Source organism: Sycon ciliatum, chromosome 5 (assembly GCF_964019385.1).
Source record: "Sycon ciliatum chromosome 5, ocSycCili1.1, whole genome shotgun sequence".
Taxonomy (NCBI): Eukaryota; Metazoa; Porifera; class Calcarea; order Leucosolenida; family Sycettidae; genus Sycon; species Sycon ciliatum.
This window is the reverse complement of record NC_088647.1, coordinates 23333966-23361560: the sequence shown is the minus strand read 5'-3', so window position 1 is coordinate 23361560 and position 27595 is coordinate 23333966. Positions and strand designations below refer to the sequence as shown.

General features: G+C 45.9%; 2 protein-coding genes across 2 annotated transcripts in view; both read left to right on the top strand.

Moving 5' to 3' along the window:
• The window catches only part of LOC135818083 (uncharacterized), a 149739-nt gene extending 143589 nt beyond the window's left edge, over positions 1-6150 (top strand). The window contains exons 6-10 of the mRNA XM_065331407.1: positions 252-303; positions 1087-1559; positions 2679-2837; positions 3245-3385; positions 5424-6150. Coding sequence (XP_065187479.1) covers positions 252-303; positions 1087-1559; positions 2679-2837; positions 3245-3385; positions 5424-5432 — 834 coding nt within the window. The 3' untranslated portion in view covers positions 5433-6150. The remainder of the gene's footprint in view (positions 1-251; positions 304-1086; positions 1560-2678; positions 2838-3244; positions 3386-5423) is intronic.
• A 1743-nt stretch (positions 6151-7893) lies between these two features.
• On the top strand, positions 7894-25534 carry LOC135816484 (uncharacterized). The gene is made up of 9 exons (XM_065329683.1): positions 7894-8708; positions 12179-12525; positions 13736-13810; positions 15880-18284; positions 19379-19457; positions 20715-21181; positions 21484-21642; positions 22718-22855; positions 24675-25534. The coding sequence occupies exons 1-9, from the start codon at positions 7894-7896 to the stop codon at positions 24684-24686; spliced, it is 4497 nt and encodes a 1498-aa protein (XP_065185755.1). The 3' UTR covers positions 24687-25534.
• Positions 25535-27595: the final 2061 nt, after the last annotated feature.

The window sequence follows — 27595 nt, the reverse complement described above, 5'->3', positions numbered from 1 at the left end:
ATACGCAAGCACGTGCACACACGCGTATGTACACACACATATGTACACACACATGCACGTGTACGCACACGCACAAAAAAGCTAATAAATGCATAGGATCCTCGCTACCCAATCTGACGTACACGAGATTGTTCACCTTTACGCTCTGGACACGATTTTCATTTTTTCTGGTTCCTTTAAAACATCAAAGCAAATGTCTGTACACTGAATGTTCTTCTTGGTCTGTTTCCGTGTGTATGTTCCTGCTTTAGTCCCCATGTGGCGCTAGCAAGGAAGTCCCACAGCTTGGAACTGAGACTAGAAGTAAGTGAACCATTTAAGCAATAACCAAAAATCTATTGTGGCGAATGATCAAGGATACCATCTATTCTCGGGGGGGGGGGGGGGGGGAGGGGGGGGGGGAGAGAGTTCTCAACATCTTTTTAATTAGTATCTAAAATTGGGAAATTGGTCAGAGGTACAATCATGCCCCCCCCCCCCCCCCACACACACATACACCTCTAGTGTTCCATAATAATTATGAGGCTGGTCACCAAGGGCAATGGTGTAAGCGGCCCTGATGGCAGTGGTGGTGTAAATTTAACAGAGGTAGCTGTGCATGGGTTTGAATTAAGGCACGCCCTGGAATGTACAGTAATGTATTTTACAATAATTATATTGTTATTAAACCTCTTATGGGATGTTTCTCCGTTCTTTTTCTGTCTTTTGCTTAATTTTGTTCCAATGTCGAGTCATTAATTTCCATACCGTATGCGGTTTTGAAATGCAAAATTAATTGTTTTGGGAACACCCTATCGTGCACCGTGATGTAAAGAAAGTCACCTTTCCATGTTGGCATGCATGTCCGTTGCTTTAAGAACCGGTGCAGCCGTTGATGAGATACATCTACATCTCCACGCACTGGTTAGTTGTCTTTTTCTCGGGATTCACTTTCTGCAGTGTCTCTGTTCTTTGAAAGAAGTTGGGATTGTTTTCAAGTAGGTTTGATTGCCGTACCGGTATTTCCCCTGTTGTATTGTGCAATCCTGAATTTTTCTGACCTTGTGCACCTCTTCTGGTTGCGTTCTCATGTTCTTGTCTGTCAAGGCGTGCCTGTAGCTGATCAGGTTGCTGCCGTCTCAGCTTCAGAGAGGGCCAGTGCGTATCATCAGGCTCTCCGTAAGCATTTCACCGCTATCAAGAGCTGCAGTGACATTGATGTGGTGGACTGTGTTGAGAGCTTGAGAGCTGAAGGTCACATCACGGATGACAGCGTCGTGGAAATCCGGGACGTACACGACTCGGCTGGAGAGAAGAAGGCACTGGATCGAATGTGTGTGACACTGGAGAAACTAACTCCGGATGCCATGTGCTACGTCGTGGAGGATATCCTGCCGTCGCAAGGTCTGTCACAGCTCGTGGAGACATTCCGTGTGTGTCCTGGTCCTGGAAAGTGTTCACTGCATCGCAATGACCTGCATCCTGTATCAGTGTGTTCCAGTGACAAGACACTGTCCATGCAGACTAGTGTTGATGCCTCCCAGACTGGTAATGTCAAGAGTAGTAAACTTGAGACTGGGGTAAGAACTCTACTCTCTACAGTCTACTTTAAAATTCTGTTTGCTGATTGTACAGTGAAGCACACATTGCAGTACACCGGCACTTCCTTGTGAAAACGTTTGAGGATGTGAGGATGCTCTCACTAGTGCACAAAAGAGTAGGCTCACTTTGAGGCAAAGTACAGCGAGAGATGCTCCCACAGTGGTCAAAATCTTCCACTGAGGGGGGGGGGGGGGCAGGGGCATCATGCCTCAACTATTCTGAGTAGCAACCAGTTCAATAAGAAACAGAAGGATGTGTGTTTGGAGAATTATCGTATCGATGCACAGGCCATACATCAACATACACTAGTGGTGAAACGAATATCAAAACCCAGTAGCCGAATATTCTTTGGCTTAACGAACGAACGAACGAATATTCTTTCGTTAAGACGGATGACATCACATGCCCCCCTCCCAGTCATATTTTTGGACATTGTCTCTATTATTAGGCATGACAAACGAAGGCACATATTTCTCCATCATTTCTAGGTCAATTTTCACAAAATCCCAGCTGAAGTGCATTTCACAGGCTCAAAAACATCTTGAGACGTGATTTTTCGTTCAAGCGCCATAACTCCACTCCAGGACCTCGGGTTGCGTTCGGGTTGCTTCTAGATGACAGCTGAGAGTTTTGTAATGCCGATAGATCTTTCGATGAAGCGATTCGGTCAAGTATTTGCGAAGTTACGAAAGTTTGAAGTCGCCCGGTAAACTCTGCATACAGAGTTAACGAATAATCGCCATGAGAAATATTCGTTCGAATGTGCCAAACCGAACAAATATTCGAATATTCGGTATATTCGTTTCACCACTAACATACACATAATAATTATACACTCATACGCCTCTAGACATGCAGCAGATAACCTTTATTTTTGTGTGTACACATGTGCCCAGTGAGGTTACGCAACAGCTTTCTCTTGATATCAGTAACAGCAGCACTCCAAAGTGTACTCTTGACCGAGAGCACATTGTGGAGTGACGCTGTTACTGAAAATCACGTAATGACCTGTCACCAAGTTTGCTATCAATTTGTCTCCGAGCCCTTTCGGAACACTGAGAAATTCTCATGAATCTGTCTTTTAATCTTTGCTGCAGATGTCTGATCTGCTCCAAGACGTGCTGCGTTCAAGCTATGTGGAATTGAAGCGTAGTTTGGACGTAGAAGAGGGCATTCTGGACCGTCTCTATGCAGAGAGCATCATCACAAAGCGCTTCTGCAAGAAACTCCGTGCTATGGATGATCGTGAAGATCAGGTAATGCTTGTGATGATGTGTAGCTACATCTCCAACCTAAGTTGAATTTGAACTGAAAGTAGGTATAGAGAGTACGTGTGTTGTGGCTGATTATCCTTCGGTCAGCATACCTGGGCAGGTAGCAGCAAGACGGGTGTCTGCGGGGCTAAATACGATTTTGGAGAAGAAAATCATTTGGCTGTACCTGGAAAACACCAATCTTGCTGGTAATGGTACAAATAGTAACATCATCTAGCTGTATACAGCTGGCCATGTATGTATGTATTTGGACAGGCGGCTACTGAGCTACAGCTTGGCAAAGCGAGGGGTTACATAATGAAGATCAGAATTGTGTTGTTTGCCAGTGGGTAGAAAATTGCTAAAATGCATGTTGTCTGGGTCTTTTCTATTGGAATGTTGTGTCTCAGGCAACTGTCTTCTTGGAAGCACTGCCGGGCTGTGGCAAGCAGGCGTTCCGTCAGTTTGTGTCCGCTCTGAAAGAGAGTGAGAAGCTGGCCCACCAGGAGCTGGCTGATCTCCTCCAGGAGAAGCTGCTGGAGATGACACCCGTAAGTGTGTTGTTTTGTTCTTGATACTTCCAGCGGCATGCGCCATTCCCATTGGCACAGTTTTAGATTTTCTCTTATGGCCGGTATCATTATTGTTCAGTGCATGCCAGGCTTTGACAAAATCAGTTTATCAGAGTTCTAGCGAAAGCTGGTTAGGGGTGCGCAGCGCCCCCTACTCTTATTCAGCACCCCCCCCCCCCCCCCGTGAAAAGGTGGCGCCCTTTACTCATTTATAGATTTTGGGTTTTTTTTCAGGCAATTCAACGAGAATGCAGTCAATAGTCACTAACAGAGGGGTCCTATAGGCATTCTTGTCTGCGGTGCAATCGGGGGTTCGCTTCCGTACGTTGCATTTGGCATGGCAAGGCATTTTTGGAAAATGGAAAATGGGTTATGGGGTAACTGTTTCCCCTGCCCACCCCAGGCACGCAGCTTGTGTGTAGTCGGCGTAGTCAAGTCACCACACCAGCAAATGTCTGTTGTAGGTACTGCATAGTCAAAATAGGCAAAGTGACAGCTATGAGTTTAATGGTGGCACATGGTCATCACACCACAGACATGCTCTGATACAGGGTCATCACACCACAGACGTGCTATGATACATGGTCATCACACCACAGACATGCTCTGATACAGGGTCATCACACCACAGACATGCTCTAATACAGGGTCATCACACCACAGACGTGCTATGATACAGGGTCATCACACCACAGACATGCTCTGATACAGGGTCATCACACCACAGACATGCTCTGATACAGGGTCATCACACCACAGACATGCTCTGATACAGGGTCATCACACCACAGACATGCTCTGATACAGGGTCATCACACCACAGACATGCTCTGATACAGGGTCATCACACCACAGACATGCTCTGATACAGGGTAATCACACCACAGACATGCTCTGATACAGGGTCATCACACCACAGACATGCTCTGATACAGGGTCATCACACCACAGACATGCTCTGATACAGGGTCATCACACCACAGACATGCTCTGATACAGGGTCATCACACCACAGACGTGCTCTGATACAGGGTCATCACACCACAGATGTACAAGCTACAATCCTGTGCCCTACTACTATTTTGACCTGGCTAGAACCCTGTTTATTATTATCTTAGCGTTGTAGTACGGTTTTGTTGCAGTATGTTATTTTGTGTACGTCGTGTGGTCATCGTGTGCACGTGGTGTTGGTGCATGCGTGTGTGGCTGTGGTGTGAAAAGCAGTCTTCGTCTTGAGTTCGTCATGTCTAGTTGTGTTTCCGTAGTCGTCTTGTAATAAACAGTCTTTCTAAATGTAGTTATCGTCGCCCATTGTATAAGTGTGGAGATGGCACGGGGCTGGGAGCAGGTGAAGAAAGGGCAGTTACAACATTAGTTTATGAGATTGGCCTATTTCTCCATTGCGTTAACATTTTTCGCTTCTCCTTCTTCTATTGTCACTGTTGGCATATTTCAAATCTCTTCTTGATTCCTCTAACTTGTGTATTCGTAATCGTGAGGGGGGGGGGGGGGGGGTGCATAGAGCAAGACCGAGCTTTCCGTACATGATTGTACAAGTATGTTCTCAATGATTTGTGGACATGTTGAAGCCATTCTAACTGGTCTATTTTATAACCTTCCTCTATGCTCACTCAACGTCGTGAGGGTGCAGTACAGTCAACTTTGCATATAACGACACTCGGCCGGGCATCAGAAAAGTGTCCTTATTCGCGAAGTGTCGTTACACGCGAAATCTCATTACATGTATACAGGTAGAATGGACTTTGCTCTGGGCATGGACATTCTGTCGTTGTTCGCAAATTGTCGTTATATCCGCAGTCGTTATTAGCCAAGTTGAGTCAATGACTGTATACATTTGTAAACCTTTAAAGGTTCACTGAGTAGAACAATGTTCATGATGTACAATGTAATGCATAGAATGTTGTTTGAAGCCGGCAACATGAGGCTAGGAATGTGTGTTTCTTCCGGACTCTGTGCAGGTATGAATGTATCTTTGTGTGTGCTTTTGTCCCTGCAGGGTCTGTGAAGGTTACTCTGCTGGTGGACCCACCATGAGCTGCTATGTACCCACAATGAGCTGTACCAGTGAATGGTGTGTGTAGACGCTACTGAACGATCGTAATGTCTCTGATCAAGTGTGTTCAGGTATTCCAAGACCTCTTTCCAGTTGGGTTTCTTTTATGGCATCTTGAACTCTTGGCTAAAATTGAATTAGATTTTACTTTATGCTGTGTTATTGCTAGAATAATCTAGTAGTGAAATGATTGACAATGCAAGTAAAAGTTTGATGAAATCCACACTGTACTGCACTGCTAGTATGTATTTGATATCTATGTTCCTACGGATGCTGAAAACTCGGCCTCTATATAGAGAAACCGAGTCTCACGCGAACCATGAAAAAATCAAATTATTTAATATCATTATCCTATGCTTTGTTGCACGGAAATGTGATCCCTTTTAAGATACGCTTTAAGCTGCTCAGCTGCGCTGAAGAGCCTAACTGTTGGCGTCTTAATAATTATTATGATTCTATGAGTTTATTGATTTTAAAACCTTTTTATGCTGTTTCTCTGCACATGGTTCAACATTGCAAGCGTACTGTATGTTTCATGTTTTCAATACTATCAAATATCCTTGATTCACCTTTCCTTTTAGCAGATGGTTTTTTCTCTCTTGAAATTAGCCTATGTTCTTTCTGCGCTTGTAGTCTGAGTAGCCGAAAAACGTAATCAGCGGCACATTCACGTCTGAAAGTTGCATTGCCTGAGAGTATGGAGAGTTACATTGTACTCGGATTGCAAGTAGTTGAAGTTACATTGTACTCGGATTGCAAGTAGTTGAAGTAGGTTGTACTGACGTATATGTATACTGTATGTGGGCTTGTAAGAGTTGTACAGTATTGTTTGATGGGCTATGCTTGACGGCATCACACGGTTATCATGAAACTGAACTATCACAATGTCAGACCGGGAATAACTCATTAGTGCAACGGGAAGATGGCTGACTGTACTTGCTCAATATGATTGTATAACTTGTTACTTGGACAATGGCGGGAGTGGAGTGGAGTTAGTACAGACAGTGTACAGTCAACTTCGCTAATAACGACTGCGAATATAACGAAATGAAGTTGTCATCATGACTATTACCGCCGAAGTCGCAACTTCTAAGGATATAACGACAATTCGCGAATAACGACAGAATGTCCATGCCCAGAGCAAAGTTCCATCCAAGTGTAATACATATAATGAGACTACGCAAGAGGTACACAAAAGGAAGTATATAGGGCTGTTTTTTGTTGTAACTCAGAGTTTCATGGCAAAAACCAATCATCAGACAACATAAGGAGATTAGAAAAACGCAGGTATATGAAGGCAAGCAGAGGAGATAGAATAATTCAGTGCAGACAATATGATAATCATTCAACACCTCCCAGAGGCAGTACGCTCTGACGTGCCAGAATCAACATCTCAGGTGCTGGGTGAAACATGAACACGCACACTCATCCACACACACACACACACACACACACACACACACACACACACACACACACACACACACTAATCCACACACAGCCTCTCGTTCTCACACACTCCACACTCCCGCATTATCACACCTAAACACATGCGCACGCACACACACACACACACGCACCAAAACACACACATGCACCACACACACACACATACACACAGCCTCTCGTTCTCACACACTCCACGCTCCCGCATTATCGCACCTAAACACACACACACGCACACACACACACACACACACGCACACACACACACACACCAAACACACACGCACCACACACGCATGCACCACATACACATACCTACACACAGCCTCTCGTTCTCACACTCTCCACACTCCCGCATTATCGCACCTAAACACACACACACACACGCGCGCGCGCGCGCGCGCCAAACACACACGCACCACACACACATACACAGACACACACACACATACACACATACACACATACACACACACGCCAAACCCATAGCACGTCATACACGTTATGTCACTTCATAACCCAGCAAAAACTTGCGCTGGTGGCGGCACTTTGATACTAACTCGCTCCTTTTGTTAAGTGAGATGGCATTTGGAGTGGTGAGGATGTGAAACTTCTCCGTGAGGCACAGGCTGCATCGTTTGCTGATGTTGCTGTAGGATGGGGCGCGATCTTTTATTTTCCAGCTGATGTCAAAGTTGCGCTGGGCGTTCTGAAGGTCCCAAATATGCTTTGAGAGTTCAAGGCGATCGAGAACAAATCAAGATTCACATTCATCGTGTTCGACATTGTGGACTTCTACCCGTCTATTACGGAAGACCTCCTGCTGCAAGCTCTCGACTACGCGAAGACGTTTGCCACAATATCCGAAAAAGAAACAGACATCATATTGCACTGCCGTAAATCGCTGTTGTTCCACAAAGGACAAGCGTGGGTAAAGAAGGAGAAGGATGGATCTTTCGACGTAACTATGGGCTCATACGATGGAGCTGAGGCCTGTGAGCTTGTAGGAGCCTTCATGCTCAGCAAGCTCCGCCCACTTCTAGGCGAGGAATGTGTCGGGTTGTACCGAGACGATGGTCTGGCCATAGTCAAGGATGCCACCGGCCATGGAGCTGACCGCTTGCGTAAGGAGATAATCCAGGTGTTCCAAACACACGGCCTGAAGATTACAATAGACGCTAACAGAAAGGTCGTCGATTACCTCGACATATCAATGAACCTCAACACCGGTACCTTTCAGCCGTACAGAAAACCAAATAGCACTCCAGTATATGTTGATGTCAGCTCCTGCCACCCGCCACAAGTATTGAAGCAGATCCCGATTGGCGTTAACAAGCGTCTTCAGCGGATATCTTGTAATGAAGACGTCTTTAATGATGCCAAGCCCGCATATGAGGACGCCCTGGCAGCAAGCGGACATCCAAGAACCATGGCATACAGTAACGAACCGGAACAAAGGAAAAGAAGGAAGCGGCGCAGCAGAGATGTGATTTGGTTTAACCCGCCCTATAGCACAACGGTCAGAACCAACGTTGGTGCAAGGTTCCTGGGCCTCATCAAAAAGCATTTTCCAAAGGGTTCGGCACTGAATAAGATCTTCAACAAAAACAAGATAAAAATCAGCTACAGCTGCATGAGAAACGTAGCCTCCATCATCAAAGGTCACAACGCTGCGAAGCTCCAGCCAAGGCCGCCCGTTGAGCCTTGTAACTGCCGGGTCAAGCCATCCTGCCCGCTCAAGGGGGAATGCCAGTCGACTGACGTCATATACCAGGCACATGTGTAATCTCCCCAGACCAAGACATACACCGGACTGACGGCCAACACCTTTAAATCGCGCTACAACAACCACTCCACAACATTCCGGCATGAGAAATACTCTACATCGACGGAGCTCTCAAAGCATATTTGGGACCTTCAGAACGCCCAGCGCAACTTTGACATCAGCTGGAAAATAAAAGATCGCGCCCCATCCTACAGCAACATCAGCAAACGATGCAGCCTGTGCCTCACGGAGAAGTTTCACATCCTCACCACTCCAAATGCCATCTCACTTAACAAAAGGAGCGAGTTAGTATCAAAGTGCCGCCACCAGCGCAAGTTTTTGCTGGGTTATGAAGTCACATAACGTGTATGACGTGCTATGGGTTTGGCGTGTGTGTGTATGTGTGTATGTGTGTATGTGTGTGTGTGTCTGTGTATGTGTGTGTGGTGCGTGTGTGTTTGGCGCGCGCGCGCGCGCGTGTGTGTGTGTGTGTTTAGGTGCGATAATGCGGGAGTGTGGAGAGTGTGAGAACGAGAGGCTGTGTGTAGGTATGTGTATGTGGTGCATGCGTGTGTGGTGCGTGTGTGTTTGGTGTGTGTGTGTGTGTGCGTGTGTGTGTGTTTAGGTGCGATAATGCGGGAGCGTGGAGTGTGTGAGAACGAGAGGCTGTGTGTATGTGTGTGTGTGTGGTGCATGTGTGTGTTTTGGTGCGTGTGTGTGTGTGTGCGTGCGCATGTGTTTAGGTGTGATAATGCGGGAGTGTGGAGTGTGTGAGAACGAGAGGCTGTGTGTGGATTAGTGTGTGTGTGTGTGTGTGTGTGTGTGTGTGTGTGTGTGTGTGTGTGTGTGTGTGGATGAGTGTGCGTGTTCATGTTTCACCCAGCACCTGAGATGTTGATTCTGGCACGTCAGAGCGTACTGCCTCTGGGAGGTGTTGAATGATTATCATATTGTCTGCACTGAATTATTCTATCTCCTCTGCTTGCCTTCATATACCTGCGTTTTTCTAATCTCCTTATGTTGTCTGATGATTGGTTTTTGCCATGAAACTCTGAGTTACAACAAAAAACAGCCCTATATACTTCCTTTTGTGTACCTCTTGCGTACTACGCTCTGCCCATTCGGGGCATTTGAGCACTATTGCAGGCACACCCTCTGTATAATGAGACTACGGGTGTAACGACACTTCGCGAATAAGGACACTTTTTTGATGCCCCGCCCAGTGTCGTTATAAGCCAAGTTGACTGTACCTCATTAAATTTTTGGTTTTCTAAGTTTTGAGAGTATGTAGACCTACAGCAAATCGCCTGTCTCCAAGTATGTTTGTATGTGTAGAGACTGTGGGTTCCAAGTTTTTGTTTGTTTTTCTGACTGATGATGCGAAAATTTGGTCGAATGTTTTTTTTGTTCTTTGTTTCGCAGTAAAGAGAGGGTTGGAAAGTGAATCATGTGTCTCTCTCAGTAGTTGCGTTGGAGTTTTAGGGGAAATTAGAAAAGTCGCTATGGAGTATGGGTGCACAATGCCAATGGTGCAGCCGATGCTGTATATACATGTAACAAGCAAGTATTCGTGACGTGGTAGATCTACATTCATGGTTCCGTCTGTCGTGTCATTTTTACAACACAATCATGATTCACCACAGTAACGGTTGTCTTATCCCCCCTAGTTACCATGGTTACTAGTAGCTGTAGCTAGCTAGCTAGCTAGACTGGAGAGTGGAGTCTGAGTCTTAGTACTACTAGATAGCCCTCTGCGAATTTCATGTGACCATGGTGCCCCAAAAAGGCCAGAATGACGGCGCCAAACCGGCTGTCCGTAACGACCTTCGCATCGACCCAAGCCATCATAGCTGCACTGTGTCTTTGTGTATGTATGTGTGTTTGGTGAAGACGCAGTTGTTACCGTTCTGCCGTTCATCTGCGAAGAAGAGGTACAGGACCATTGTGTTTGATAGTAGTTTGTACACTGTAGTCTCCTGGGCAGCGTATCCTTGTCCCAGAACCAGAGAAAGTAGACCTGTTCAGTATCATCGACTCGAGAAATCATTGTCTGTTCGTGTGTCCGTCGGTGACTATCGAGGTCTGAACAACAACGTAACATCGTTGCGTTGTTTTCTCTCGAGTCAGGGTGATGTGTTGATGATAAGCCACTAGTGTGACTTGTGCTGGAAAACCGAAGCTGCACTGTATCTGCAGCTATCCAGTATTTACGGTAAGGTACAGTGCATGTATACACTCTGTAAACATGTCACATGACTAAGAGGGGTAGACCTTGAAACCTTCAAGCAGTACAGTCTGTTAGTGCCAGGCTGGCAAGATGGGTTGGAGTATCCTATGTGGAGAATTGATTTAGATTTGCAAGACGTGAAGAAAACCCGTGTTAACGATACCTACATGTAGTTGTATTGCAAGTCAAATTCACTCTATGGAACGTACTACAACAGTAGTGCAGAGATCATAGGGAAATAGCAAAGGCAAAAGAATAATAATTATATTGATTGCGCTTCACATGGGTCATCGCAGTTCTGTTCACGTCATGCTTGAGAAGAGTATTCAACTTCACATGACCAGAACATTGCCCCTCAACACTGTCCTCAAACTGATGCATACTTCCCCTGTACTCAAGTACTTGTATATCCGTCTCTATTGTAATATTTCACGAAACCTTATACATGAACCTCTTGCAGGGCGTCGGACATGCTACGGTCACTATGGTATTGACCGTACCACTCTTCATCTCGGCTACCCTGTGAATCAATAAAACACACTGATCTGAGGTCTAAATTTCGAAATTTTCATAGGAACCACCCCAACCCCACGAGTAAATAATACTTCAGATGGCTGACAGTACCATTCTAAAATACATTCCAACACCCCTGCCTCTTGTCATTCCGAGTCACACAGCGTTTACATACAATGGAGTTCACCATGAATGCAACGAATGGGATCTTCTGATTTTGACCTCTTTGGTTGTGGGTCTGATCAGTGATCAACTCACCTCCCATCACTTTAAAATCTGCATCTGCACCCTTGATCCATAGAGGGTGGTGGAGTTGCTGCGGATTCGCAAAACTCAGTCTAACTCAGTATCATGTGAACCATGAATATATTTTACCCATGATCTAGTGAAATGATTGTGTGTACATATGAACAGTGTGAGTTTTACATAATACTCGTATGTGGCTATGGAGAACCAGCAGTGACAGTGTAAGGAGTGGTGGTATGGTGTAAGTGGTACATGGCAGTATTTGTCTCCATACACATGGGTCAATCATCTCTATGCTGTGTGTGTGTGTGTGTGTTAGCATAATGATTATATGTGTATACATGGTACATGGTATTGTGTTACACTGTACAGCCGGTCTTCTGGTTGATTGTCATTCATACTTGAGTTCTCTTTCAGCAAATTCATCGCCAGTCAGAAAAGAAAGATTCTGTTTCGCAGTCTGTTTGTTTTTGTTTGTGTTTTGTATCACTTTGTGTTTAGAACGATGCCGTTTGACTTCTGGTATGATGTTGTGCTGCCAGCATGGCATGACATAGCTCAATGCCAGATTACACATGAAGCGCTCGAGAAAGTCGTCATGGCACTGGATGAACATCATCCACATATCAGCAGAGATCCCATACTGAAGACACATGTGTTGGCTTGGAAGAAGTGGTATTCCAACACAGGGAGTTCAGCAGAGGAAAGGTTAGTCTGCTATGTTGGCTGGTTGATTACCTACAAGAGAGGACCATCAGGTGTCCAGAACTTCATTCAAGCCATCCAGTCTTCATCTTTCCCGTCCAATGTTGCTGTTGGTGGAGTGCTGGAGAGAATTTGGCAAGCTCGTAAGAATGATCATCCTGATGAAGATGTCAAGGATCCATGTGAGTAAAAGATTGCCATTTTACAAGTCAGTTCTAACACTTGCACCCAGTTTATTTAAGCAGGGGAGTAGTGCAATGATTTCATGGTATTTTGTATGTAAACTTTCATACAGTGAAACCTGTCTAAGGCGACCACTCAAGGCACGAGAAAAAGTGGTCGCCGTTGCCAGGTGGTCTTCTTACCCAGGTTCAGTGGGTCACGTGACCCTATCCACTTGTGATACATCATTGTGATAAGTGCATCACAGTGCACACACGTACAGGTATGCTACTCTAGCACGACTCATGTACCTGGGGTCCTTAGACCTGTCGAGCGTCGTGCATGCACCATGCACATATACACTTCCTGCACTGACGTGTAGATCTACCATGCATGGTGCATCATGCAATGCATACATTTACATGTACTAGCACTGTGCAACGCGGTCGCGGGTGGGTGGTCGTCGGTCGCGTTGAGCGACTGGTCGCCTTATCCGAGCTGCTTTTAATGTGAATGCGTCCGTGACAAGGAAAAGTGGTCGCCATGGTCGAGTGGTCGCCATATCCGAGTGGTCGCCATTACAGATTTTACTGTACTTCATACACGTGGAATTGCACCACTTCACTTGTTAGCTGCTCTGGCAACCCAATACTTTCACTAAGCACTCTCAAAAGACTATCTTGTAGTCTCATGAGCGTAACTATGAGATGTAGTATTGGAGGACAGGAACCACTGGAGCATGCACTGTCCTATAGTTGATGGAAAATCTGAATAATCTTTAAAGAAAAAAGCGGGGAAATATGAAATAGTGAGCACAATAGTGCGTTTGTATTGTGACCTGTATGCTGCATAAGTATCATAGCATAAGTATACCTGTTGCATACTCGTATACACCTTGTAAATGAAGATAGCACGTGCAATACTGTACATTGAAGAAATCTTTACATACATGTTATGTGTGATGTCATGCTGGTGCATGTTACAACATTATACAAGATCATGCATTCTATTCAGTAGAGTAGAACTACAGTATATTCATAAAAAGATGGACTTCTAGCCTTTGACCATAAATGGGTTGTACGACTCCTTGTTCTTGCCCGGTACGCGAACCCGTCGAATTTTTTAAATATTTTTTATCAACAATACTCCTGGAGATTTGTTTGTGATTCTTCTGATCTCATTTTCTTACAGAAGGTACCGTGATATCAGTGGTGAATGATGAAGATGTGATTGCAGTGAGAGAAGGACCGGGAGATGCTGTTGAAGGTTAGTGTTGTACATGTGGTGGTCATCCCAATTTGAGGGAAATAGATGCTCAAAGTTTGTCAGCACGAGCTTTACAGCGCTAATATTCCAACGCAAGCTTTACAGAGTCCTGTACATTAGGTCTACCTTTCTCAGCGCGGCGAAAGTGAGTGCCTACAGAGTTTGCGAGGAACATCTCAGCATGACAGTAAATCCCACTGCTAATTATAGCGCCGTGGAAACGAGTGCCCAAAAGGTCAGCGCAAAAACTCCCAGCGAGACAGAAAAGCACGCGGTTAAGTTATGTGCCACACTCAGGGGCATCACACACTTTATGACTGGTAAGACCAATGTCGTCTTACAAGGTCTGCCCAATTCATCCAAAATGGCGGTGAAATTTTCATAGGATCATGCACTCCTACATACACTGTGCACATAATTTACGGAGTTGACTTGGAGTAGACCAGGGTAAGCATATGCGCCCTTTACTGGTACTGTTCTGTCTGAACCCACAGTTGCTGCAAGTAGACTAGCATACCGAGTACCAGGTAGTTGTATTTAGTGCTGGGTGCTATGTGCTATGTAGTTACATTGACTGTTGCTGGAGTGTCCATGTAAACATGGTAGTCTAGATGTACATGTATGTCGTCAGCTCACACACACTCACACACACACACACACACACACACACACACACACACACACACACACACACACACACACACACACACACACACACACACACACACACACTCTCTCTCTCTCTCTCTCTCTCTCTCATACACACACACACACACCTGGCCTGGTGTACAGCTGCCAAATGCTTGGCCACGCCGCCCCTGAGACAGGGGAGAGTAGAAGAGAAAAGCCCGAGAGAAGTCAGCACTGCCACCAGGAAGCCGCTCCACCACGACGACGCCCACGATTGCGTACTGTATTGACAGCTACCCTAACGGGTCACGCCGCCCTCCACCCAAGCATGGGTATGATGAGGGACAATGGCAACAAAAACAAAAACAGCAAGCAGAGAGAGATAGCAGGAGAAAGACAGCGGAAGTAGTACATCTGGTGTGCGACGTATAGAAAAGAGAGATGACAAGAGATACGCACAAAAAGGAAACAATAATTATTTGAACCTGCATTATTGCAGTTCCAAAACAATCAACCAGGTGATGGAGTGTGGACACCCGAAGTCCCACCTGGACTCCACTGGAAGAACATCCCACGCAGGGATATCAGCGATAGGCCCAGTGTTGAAAAAACAGCCATGAGGACACATCTCCCTCCCTCTCCACTCTTCTATGGACAGATTTCTTGGCAGACTGTGACCCACTCGCGGACTCGTCACACCGCGACGAGTGGCAACTCTTGTCAGACGACAAGTGGCAGTGTCAATCTCTGCCCCTGGACATGACGCCTGAGTTTCCAAGAGTTGTTCTGACACTGTAGCCAACCGGGGTGGCCTTTGGCCACCCCGTGGCGCGCGCACACATACACACACACACACACTGACATGTTGCGTCGGCAAGAAGACGGTCTTTGCATTGTAACTGAAGCTGGGAAAGAACTGTCTGCTTGACTTACTTAGTTTTCTTTTGTGGTGAATCAATGGCAGTATGAACGGGAGTAATGCCCCACATAATCAAATTATAGACATGAGAAATGTCGCAGAGCATGTGATTTCAGTAGACGTGTCACATGATTGGCAGACACTGGCTTGAACAGTGCTAGGATAAGAAGTGCTATGGAAGTGTTTTGCGCTGACACTCAGTGCATAACCACAGACATGTTGCGTGCAGATAATGTGGTGCAACTTCACGAGATTCAATACCATCCCCTTCTAAGCCAATTATTAATTTGCTCAAATGCACAGCAGTCAATAAACATTCCACTGAAATACTCATGCTCAAATGGTCATGCTAAACTGTTCATGTTGAAATTCTGGTGCTGAAATGGGAGTAATCTCTGTGTCGTAGGCTAGCTAGACCCAATTCATCCTGAACGTGTCCTTCCAATTTTCTTCAATAACTTCTTCCTCATACCTACATCACATGTATTGTGCTTTGTTCTGGTGTATGTGTATTGTGCAGCTGATAATGGCCAGTACGCAGCAGCTCTAAGTGAACTGATCAAGGAAGGTGTCCAGCTGATACCGTACGGACGCCTGATAATATGCGGGCCGGGCCGCACAGGAAAGAGCAGCTTTCTACGGTCCCTCCTGCGTCAAGCGTTCCTGTCCCAAGTCGACAGCACAATAGGTGTGGAGCTGGAGAAGGTGATCTGCACCATCGAGAAACAAGGGTTACAGTATGAATGGAAGCAAGCTGAAGATTCTTACCAGCAGCAGTTGGCCCTGACGCACAGAGCTGTTGGACAAGAGCAAAGGAAGAAAGAGATAATAGCAGCACTGAGACAACAAGGTTTGGAGATCCCACAGAACACCAGTTCCACATCTTCCATGCCGTCAACTCCTGCAACATCACCATCCGCTGTGATTGAGACTGGGCTAGCAAAAACAGCCAGTGTGAGTGAATCTGCTATCAGCCAACGCGATGAAGCCACCCACACCGAGTACTGTGCTCAATCGGCTACCAGTTCATCTGAAACCATGGACTCTCAGAATGTTTCCACTGCATCCAAGCCGGAGGAGGTCTCAACCATGAGTGGACAACAGATAGCAACAGCAGAGCAAGATGTGCAGCAGCTACAGACGGAGATCAACTCAGCTACGCAGAAGTTTGAAGGCTTCATTGAAGATCTGAAGAAGGGCAAAAGTGAAGTTTTCACTGCAGAGCATCTGAAGAACCTGACATTCATAGATGTCTGGGACTTTGCTGGTCAGAAGCTGTTTGCTGCGATCCAACACATGGTCCTGGCCTGTGATCGATGTGCATATGCTGTTGTGTTCGACGCCTCAAAAGAGCTCCAGGCCAGAGCGAAGCCGACGTTTGGTGTAGACGGTGAGGAACTGCCGCTTTCCAACAGCCTGGAGCAGACCAACTTCGACGTCATGGAGACATGGTTCAACGCTATCCACGAGGTCATTGGAGACAGCGACAACGTACCCGTGTTTGCCATTGGAACACATGTGGACAAGTTAACAAAGAAGCCAGAAGCAAGGAAGAAGGCAATTGAAGAGACTGAGCAGTATATCTGGGCCAATGCGGAGGGTAAAGCTTATGCTAACAACATCGACAAGGTAGTATTTGTGGACAACACACGAGCTGGCAAAGATCCGGAAGACCCAGCAGTTGTTCAGCTACGTCACGACATCATCCAGCAGCTGCAGCATCAGTTCAATGTTCCAATACCACTTCGTTGGCTTCCTGTAACCATCTCCATTGGGCACATTGCAAAATCATTCGAACGACCATGGTTATCTGTTGACGAGCTACGTCGCTTGGCCATTGCTGTTGGTAGCATCTCCAGTGAGGATCCGGAGTCCGATTTCCAGGAGATGGTGAAGTTCCACCATGGTCTTGGTCATTTGCTTCACTTTGTTCACAATGCCCGTCTTCGTGATCGTGTCATCATCGACATCCACTGGGTTCTGAAAACCATGTCACTTCTCTTTTGTCCTGAACCGAAGAGTATGCAGAGCAAGCGTCTGCGTCCACAGTACGACTTGCTGACACAGAATGGCATCCTCCTGGAAAGCCTTGCCATGCACCGCTGGTCACAGCACAATCGTATGACATCTCGCTACACGGCCACAGAAGAGCAGCGTGATTTCCTGTTTGAGATGGGTGAACACTTTGCACTGTTCTACAACACCAAGACAACTGTGAGCGTGCCTGGTCAGAGGAAGGAGGTGACGACTCGCAAGTTCTTTGTGCCAGCTCTGGTGGAGCGAGTTGCACGTCTTCAAGATGAAGCGAGCAAAGGCAAGCCAAGTCCAGCTATGTACCTGTACAGTGGTGCAGATCGTTACTTTCCACAAACCCTGTTCTGGTGTGGTGTTGTGAGGTGTATGCAACGCTACAGTCCAAAGGTGGATCCAATCCTCTATCACACGTCAGCACGTATTCTGGTGAAGGATCGCTTCTGGCTGGTCATGCAGTATTTCCAGCATGGCATTCGCCTGTCACTTGAGATTCCTGTCGCAGCTGGCACAGCTAAGTCTTCTACTACCAATGCTGGTACTCGCACGGATAAGTCAGTTGGCTCTGCTGGCGTTGGTACTGCAGCAAGCAAGGATGAGTCGGCTGCAGTCAAGATTTGTCACGAGCTTCTACCGTACCTGGAGTCGGAGCTTGACAAGCTGAAGGCATTCTCCCTGACTCACGTGAAGTTTGGCAGGGCTGTTCGCTGTCCATGCTCGTTCAGCCGAGATGCGTGTCGCAAACACAAGCAGAAGTCTTGTGAGGAGATTGGGTGTCAACACTTTGCTCCATTGGTGGAGGGATCGCGTCCACGTTGTCCTAGTGGATCACGTCCAGAAGTGGATATCAGTGATGTACGGCAATACTGGCCATGCTTTGCCGAAGACACACAGGTAAAATAATTATAGGTCATTTTCAGTTTTCCGAAATATATTTTCCCCGTGCTTTGGGTGTATGGTCTGGTCCACTCGAGAGTATGTACAAGGCCAGTCCATGTTAGAATGGTGCAACTGTGAGGACTGTGAGGGCAAGTTCTGATTTTCAGTTGCCCTGGGCTGGAAATGTTTCTGAATTTACCAACTCTAGCACCAAGCACTCTGAACTCTAACCCGAACCAGTGTAGGCAATATTGCACAGTACAGCATGCACTCGCTGGCTCAGGGTTTGCTGTTTCCATGACAACCACCTTGTGACGAGAGACACTGGCAAGCACGTACACATTATTATTATTATGTTATAATTTTTGTCTAACCATGTCGACAAGTCCATCAAACTGAAATCTTTGAGAAAAGATTTCCCCTGATCTCATTTCTCCATAGTGTAAAGCCGGGAATTTTTTCGGTTGTGTAATATTTTCGGTGTTGCATGGGATTGTTGAATTTTAGTTCTCAGTTTATTTTAAGTAATAATTACCTGGACTGAAGTTACCGAAAATCAATCTGCTCCGAAATTTTCCCGTTTTTCAGTAGTGCTTGATTCCCGGAATGAGTAGAAGTATATTTTGCACTTGGAAGACAATAGCAATAGAAACATAAGGAGTTGATGTGGACAAATGCAATAGGGCTTGCAAGTGCTATACCGCAGTCAGGCCAGGGTCATGACAGCGCTGAAGTTAGGATCCTATTGTATCTAGTTTTGTATGGATCCATGCACGTTTGAGTTGTTTCCTTCTCCGTAAGGTGACAAATCTACCCATACTAACTGGACTGCTCCCAACCCCCCAGTATTGGGGACCACTTGAACTTCTGTCACTGAATCCAATTCAGTACACCTGCACTTGACACAATGAGGGCCTACCTGCCAGATATGTACTTTGCTATACTATCGGAGTAGATCCCCTAGAAGCCGTTATCTGGTTATCTGTTGAGTTCTGACTTCATCATTTTCTGTCCTGTACTCGTCTATAGTAAAGGGATGGGTGATTGGCTGGTATAAATGAATTTTTTGTCTGATTACCACATTGCTTTGTTTCGTTGATTCTCTCCAGACCCCAGAGCTTGCTGATCCTGAGAAACCAATGCCAGAAAAGCCAATGACAGTAGTGGAGCCCGCAGTCAAGGACAGTGGTGAGATGATTTCAGTATAGTGTGCAGTTTAAAATAAGTATATCCTGGAAAGTACAGTGCTAGTGCTGCTCAATGAAATCCAATCTTGTGAATCAAGTACGTGCCTGGCGCTGTGCAACCCTAGACCTGCAAACAATGGTTTGTGACCTGGTGCAGTGCGATGACTACTTACTTGCCTCACTTGATCAGATTTCATTGAGCATTCACTGTGGAATACGGGAATGCAGGCTGGGAAACGAGACACGAGAAGCTACAATAACCTTCCTATCCCTGGCCACTAGAGTGCAGGGTTCACGCAGGGAAGGACACACTGGAATTGACCATAATATCGGGTGCGAAGGCAGTATATAAGTCTGGGATTATTCCTATAGAAACGCGCGTGTTTGCGCTGGGCTTCTGCTCAGCTCAGGTTGGTATTGAAACCTGGAATTAGGTAGTTTATATGTATGTCCACAGTAAACGCAGGCTTGCATGCCGATAGCTCACCTTGAAAATCAGCGGGCTTGTTTTCAAAACAGTCTGTAATTGAAGACAGTATGGCATGTGTACAGGGTCATTGGAGTACAGGGTGATTGAAGAGAAAAGGATACACGGGAAGTCTTTTGCGCGGGGTCACTAGAATGCAGAGTGCGTGCAGGGGACGAGTGTTCAGGGAGCCAAGGACGGAATTGGGAATTCGCCGATTTGAACCGTGTCATCGTGATCCAGGTGAAATGCTGCAGCCGAAAATATTGGCATGTTAAAAATATATATCGACAATGCTGCCGTCCGCAATTGATCTATAGTGCCATGGAGCTCGGGCTGAACTTGGAGTTCTGGCCGAACAAACCGGGTACTGTTTCCCACCAGTATCACAGCCTAGTAGCTCTACAAGCGCTTGTCAGGTCAAAACTTGCTGCAATGATAAGGACCAACTAGAAAAACAAAAATATTGATATGGTTTCTTTATCTTCACTTCTAAGTGCTCACTTATCGACCAGTGTCAACAATAGTCTTTTTTCATAATAATTGGAGTCACCGGAAGGTGTGAACTTGCTGTTCCTGGCCCATAAGATGTGGGTGAGTTGTGTGAGGATGCCAGATTTGTGAACTGAAAGTATTGTACTTTTGTAGGGCTGAAGGGCACTGAAGACGATACCCGTATTGTTCTGGAGCAGTGTTCTTACTAAAGAGAAATGGAGAGGAGTGAATGGTACGTTTGTAGTGTTCTCCACTCACTGCTTGACCGTTTGTGCCACATTGTTCTTTGACTTGCAGAAGTTGCAGCAACTGCCCAGAAGCCCGCTGTGTCAAAGAGAGCTACAGCCTACCAGCAAGTACTGTGCAAGCATTATGCTGCAATACAGAGTACCTTAGCTATCAATGTGATGGACTGTGTCAAGAGTTTGCGTGCGGAGGGTCACCTCAGTACGGATATTGTCATGGAAACCAGAACCCTACTGAAATCAGCAGGGCAAGATGAGACTCTAGATCACATGTGCGCTCTTCTGGAGAAGCTCTCCGATGACGGAATGTGCTTCTTTGTGGAGGATATCCTGCCGTCGCAAGGTCTGTCACAGCTCGTGGAGACATTCCGTGTGTGTCCTGGTCCTGGAAAGTGTTCACTACATCGCAATGACCTGCATCCTGTATCAGTGTGTTCCAGTGACAAGACACTGTCCATGCAGACTAGTGTTGATGCCTCCCAGACTGGTAATGTCAAGAGTAGTCAACTTGAGACTGGGGTAAGAACTTGAGACTGGGGTAAGAACTCTGGTCTCTACAGACTCTGTTTAGTGATTGTACAGTGAAGCCTACCCTATCAACCAGTGCAATAAGAAGCAGCAACACCTGTGTTTGGAATCCTATCGTATTGAGGCACAGGCCATACATCACAATACATACAAACGTGTGAGATTCCTGTATACTATATATACTATACGAGAAGCCTCTTTCTGGATATCAGATGTGCTGCTAAGTGAGATTCCCCGCAGGCTTTTCTTAATACAGAGTATTTCCTATCAATCTATCTTCATGTCCACTGTAGATGTCTGAGCTTCACCAGGAAGTGCTGCGTTCAAGCTATGTGGAATTGAAGTGCAGTTTGGACGTAGAAGAGGGCATTCTGGACTGTCTCTATGCAGAGAGCATCATTACCCAACGCTTCTGCAAGAAACTCCGTGCTATGGATGATCGTGAAGACCAGGTAACCATGGCAACACCGATGATCTATGTGTATTGTACAGTGAACCCAGGATTAATTTGACATTTTTGTGAATGTCAAATTGAGACTCATTTATTCAGGTGAAATCCCCTGCCTAAGTCTATTGGAATTTCCGAAAGAGGTAGCAACTTGCAAGCAATGTCGATGTGAAGCTAGCTGTAGCCTGCACATGTAAACTAGCTACCCTTCTTTCCTTACACCACCACCACCACCACAGCAATGACCAGAATTAGGATAGTTAGATGTACAAATGAGATTGGTGAGATGAAGAATCAAACTGAACTACACTTTTTGATTTCAGAACAAGAACAGTTACTGCGGAACTGAAAAGTGACAACCGAGAAACAGTCACCAAAATGGATTGTAGGTCCATTGTATTCTTCCACATGTACACACACACACACACACCTCAGACCTCAGACATGCCCATAGCGGAAGCGATGATAGCAAACAGCTATGTTAGACATAGCAACTTGTGCTGTCATTTACACCATTCAACAGCTTGCAAGGCTGATTAATTGACTGCCACTAATTTTTAGCCTGGTATTCACCACACAGCTGATTGAAGTGGCTTTTTCTGGCCAGTGAATCCCTATTTTTCATTCCCCCCCCCCCCACACACACACGCACACACACACACACACACACACACACTCGAGAAGGACTCTATCACTTACGTGAAGTACCTTAATTTCTGAAGTATAAGCCGTACTGGAGTGTAAGCCGCACGCAGATTATTTATCACGACGTACGGTGACATCTACCGATACTTCTACCGATACGTCTAATTTAGCGATTTGTCAATGAGAACATAGTCAAGTAATGCAATTGAGTAAATGGAAAAAAAGGTAAAATATAGTATATAGTAGAAAATAGCATTACAGCTGCAAGCCTGCATCAGTACAGCTTACGGATGGCATCAGCAGCAGGCAAAGCCAGTTGTTCTACAATTCTAGTTTTTAAAAGCTGCTTATCAAGAAAATACTGTGTGTATGGGTGTCTTTTTCAAGAAAACACTGTGTGTGTGTTTGTGTGTTTGTAATGTTGTTCTGTACAGGCATCTGTCCTCTTGGAAGCACTGCCAGGCTGTGGCAAACAGGCTTTTCGCCAGTTTGTGTCCGCTCTGAAAGAGAGTGAGAAGTTGGCTCACCAGGAGCTAGCTGATCTACTGAAGAAGAAGCTGCTGGAAGTTTCCGTAAGTTGATGGTAACTTTAACATGCACTTGCCCGCTTGGCTGCTTGGAAGGTGGTGGTGGGGAGAGTAAGGTGTACCCACCAGATAAGTGTTGCTAATATCGTAACATCCCCACCAGAGCGCCCCTACCTCCGCCACCCTTCGAGTAGGTCCAGGTGGGGAGGGGCAGATGGCGAGTCCTATTTACCGCATTGAGTACTACATGAAAAAGTACCTACCCTACAAAAACTGTCCGTGCATCACCGGGGTACACCTACCAAAGGTCAAGAGCCAGGATTCGTACAGACCCATCAAAACTCAAGGTTTGTGCGATCCCAGGTCATGAGGGTGGGCACTGTTGCGTACATTTCCAACCGGGTCGAGCACGCGTCTGCAGCACAGTACGGCATCACAGAGTCATACGAGGATACAATCAATCACTTCCCTGACAAGAAGTCAGGCAGGGACGCATGGCGCTGGCGGGATTTTACGGTACATGTATTCACCTACGTTTTAATTTGAGATATGCTGTATCTGTCCACTGGCTGTCCTATGATTCCTAACATTTGATTTTTAGAGAGTAATCACTCCTAAAAGGTGATGTTAGTGAATGTATCGGGTAAATTTCGGACACGAAATGTTTCCTACACCGGGCTTCCGTGCACTTGCGAAGGGAAGTGTGTTCCATACAGGATTGGCTGGGACAAGAGCTTGTAAAGTGCAGTTTGAAGATGTTTAAGAAGACTACAAAAATGTGTTTAGACCACTGGACATGTGCATGGAGAATACAAACGTATAGACAGCCACTTGGCTTTGCTATTCTGAGTGTTTCTGCATGCAACGTGTTATAAATCCATAAGAAAACTTCCCACTATAGCTAACAGTACAGTATTCCTTTCACCCGGATAATCCCGTTTGAAGTCGTCCAATCAGGTTGTACGTAGTTCAGGGTGGGAGCTGTCACTGTGAATGTGAGGGATGGGAACTTATTTGAATCATGCAGTGGTGAAGACCGTACATGATTGGTGTACCCGGTGATCTGGCACCACCCTAGTTGGGCTAGGCCTGTGTTCTCTTCAGATTGTCTGAAATGCAGCATGGCTGGAAAAGTGTAACCGTAGTGTTACTATTAGCAAGAGTACATAACCGCCGAAAGTATGCAACTCCAGCTATGGGGTCTGCAACGGCAGAACTTCACATTACGTACTGAACCCGTACACATTATTTGCACTCTGTGCATGATAGATGCAGGGTTGTACGCTGCCCTGCTTTGGGTTCAACTCTCTTGTGGTCACTTTGCACTGTTTGCCAGCGTAACCTTTTGAACTGTGTCATGTGACGTGAAGTTCTGCCGTCGCAGAACTGTACAGAGGTTGTGGGCTTATGTGCTCTTGATATTCGTGTTCCGGAAAATTTAACACTGAGATTGTTTCGAAATGCCGTGTTCAACTCTAAATACGTATGACCAGAGTTCACAAATAAGGTCGAACAAGGTTATATTATTATGCATGCGACTGGGGTTTTCGCCCTTTTGCTATCACAAGGCCAAATTATTTTGATACAAAAGAATGAGAAATGAGTCGTATCCTATTTTCCAAAGGAGCAAGGGTTCATAATGCAACAACCTCTCCTCCTCTTCTCTAGGTGGTCTCAGCCGACACGTTGCTACCCTCGGCGCGGTAGCCATGGTACCGCTCACATTTTTATAAAGAAGGGTTGGTATCAAACGGTTTTACAGTTTGTTTCAGAAACATCAACAAAAGGCTGCATACGAATTCATCAGCTTAGTGCTCCGAGCATCAATGAATGTCTCTATGCATTGTATGCTTTGTCTGTGCAGGGTCTGTCTTGAAGTGGCTGCCACAGCAGCCATGAACTTCCAAGTACCCGCAAAGAGGTTGTCAGAGTGGCGTTTGGAGACACCGCTGAACGGTCGCGTGGGTTCAATCCAAGATTTTTCGGGTCTGCCAAAGTTTTCTACAGTTGTGTGTCTTTTAGTCATGCCGTCTTGATATCTTTGCTGGCATTCCAGCTGGCTAAGGTATGCTTGAACAAATTTTGTATATTTTTGTTAGAAACAGTACACAGTGAGATGCTTCGCAATGCAAGCTTGTAATTGTATATAGTAAAATCCACACTGTACTGCAGTGCTATTCTACGCTACGTGTCTATATCCAACGCTTTGCCATCGCTATGTTTTGATCACAGAGACTAGTCCCTTTTGAGATGAATTCCAGGTCACTGACGGTTGCGCTGAGGAGCCTATTGATCAAACAACCAATGCTGTTTGCAGATATGTGTCTATGGAGGTGGAAGCATATTTCATATTTTCCGCATATTGCCACGAAGATTCTATTTCCGTAGGTTCAAATTTTCAAATATGCTGCGCAAATTTACAAGTTTACTATACGTTTTTAAGTTTCACAACCGGTGGACTATGTTTTAAGGTTAGCCAGTGATGATTTGCACTTGCAGTCCAGTGCATTGCCTTCCTGACTACAGTGCATGGAGAAGATGACTAGGAGCTCACAATTATCATATAATTATTGAACTATGTAATTCATGTTGGCCCATGATCGTAGATGTGTTGAACCGTATAAAGCATAATACAATTATGTATGTGTATACTCATAGCTCTCTTTGCTGGACCTTGAAGTTAGTGGTCCACCTTGGTCTACCGGGCACCCTGTGGCATGCGAAAATTCTAGAGATCGGAGCGAAAATTGCCTGGTGTAGATGGTGGTGTTGCACGCGTTTCCGACAAATTTGTGTGCGGCCGATTTCCTGTCGGAGTCGTTGTCGCAGCATCGGCCAGCGTAATGTGGATCAGGCACCATACATGTAAGTATGACTGCCTGGTCGCGACATAGCAATGCACTACCTACTCGCCATGTGCACAGTACAGTGCTGGAAACTGAAATCCGACCCCCCTAGCGTCTCGTACGAATCGCTAACGCAGCTAGCGCACAGCTAGGGGGTCGGATTTCATTTGCCAGCACTGTACTACATGTACAATACGTGTAACTATTACTTGTTGTGGCGCCCAGAACTGCTGAAGTGATTCCTCTCAATCTTCTGTCTCACCATCATCATCATGACATCATTCGAATAGTCACCCTAGTTCCTGTTTCAGACTTCTTGCAGCTTGATTGCTGAGATCCCAATACAATTACAGTTATTACAATCATCATGATCATTGATGTGACATGATGTCGTTGACACACGGACGGTCAGTCCATCATGGTCCATATCCACAGGTACACGTCTACACACCGTCGCAGTAAAAAGTGTATCTCCGCGGATCTCATGTGACCATCGGGGGGGGGGGGGGGCGTACCGTATGGGCATGTGTGTTTTCTACATAGGGAACACAGCCCTACAATTTACAAAGAGACATGTGGAGAAAAACACAAAACAAGACACATGCAGAGGATGTAGGGACGACGTGCCGATGTACAGGGAGCAACTCGAGTGACCAGAGCCAGAGGTCTCGGCGTTAGCGTTGCAACCTGGCATCGAAAAAGGGGGGGGGGAGTGCATGGTCAAGTAGCAAAAATAATAATTTGGTGCGAGAAAGGGGCGCTAATATTGCACCAAATAATATAAATGCAATGTAATAACTAAAACGGAAGGGAAAAAAGAAAACAAGAAAACAAGAATCGTAACCAGCAAAGTACTAACTCAAGTAACCATGGTAACTGTTAGTAGAAAGGTAAAATTGATGGGTCTCAATATCATCGTCACAGATACTGTCTGTGTGGACCACATGCACAGCCATCTCTTTCGGATGAGATCCTTACATATGTCGTGTCCGTGTGTTGCTATCTGTATTGTATTCCGTCTGCGCCTACATGTATCTTTGTCAAGTGTTTGCCGTGGCGTCGATGTGTCTCGTCTATGAATAGCGTTGGGAAACATATCACTATTCATGCTTTGCTGGCTGGCTGCTCGCGCCCTTCGCTCCTTCAGCTTGCACGCTACTAAGACATAATAGCAGTATATAGCTCGATGCTTCGCTTCGAGAGGTTGTTGTTCTTGTTGCTTCTCGGTTGCTTGGAACTTGGTCCTAGGTGAAGCTTTGGTCTTCTTGTGTGGTGAGGGTGAGGAATGGGTATCTGGACTCCTGGTATATTTCCGTAAAGAACCTGGAATCGTAGAATCCTGATAGTATGTCTGGCCCACTCCCCGGTCATGACACATACATGTACGTTGACCTTGAAGGTTTTAGAGGCGCCTTGAATGAGGTTCGTGAAGCAGGCCAGGAGGTCCGGAGGCAGGTTGTTCCAGGGTGTCACCTGGTCACTGTGATGGCGAAGAAGGGAAAGGATCGCAGGAGGTAGTCCGGGGCTATGCGAGGGGGTGTCCACTTCAGCTGGAACTGTATGCATCTGACGTTTTTGCCGTGGTGGCCGCAAAACTACAGACAGTACATAATAATATGATGTCATTGTAAGAAGGGCAGAATAAACATGCGAAGAAAAGCGCCAAACCGGCTCTGTCCGCAATGACCTGCCCGGCGCCCAGTGTCTGCAGTGACCTGGTGACCATGGTGACCCGCCACTCCGACTCGCCACTGTCACCATGGTCACTGACTTGTCTTTACAGTGTAGATCTACTGTACGCGTCGCCTACTGTACAACCGGTACCATGACTACTGCCATGCGCCAGTACATTTCGTTCATTTTACTTTTTAGTGGTAGATCTACGCTACTATTTTTTAGTAAATTTTTAGTACATTTTAGTAAATTATTTGCCTAAAGT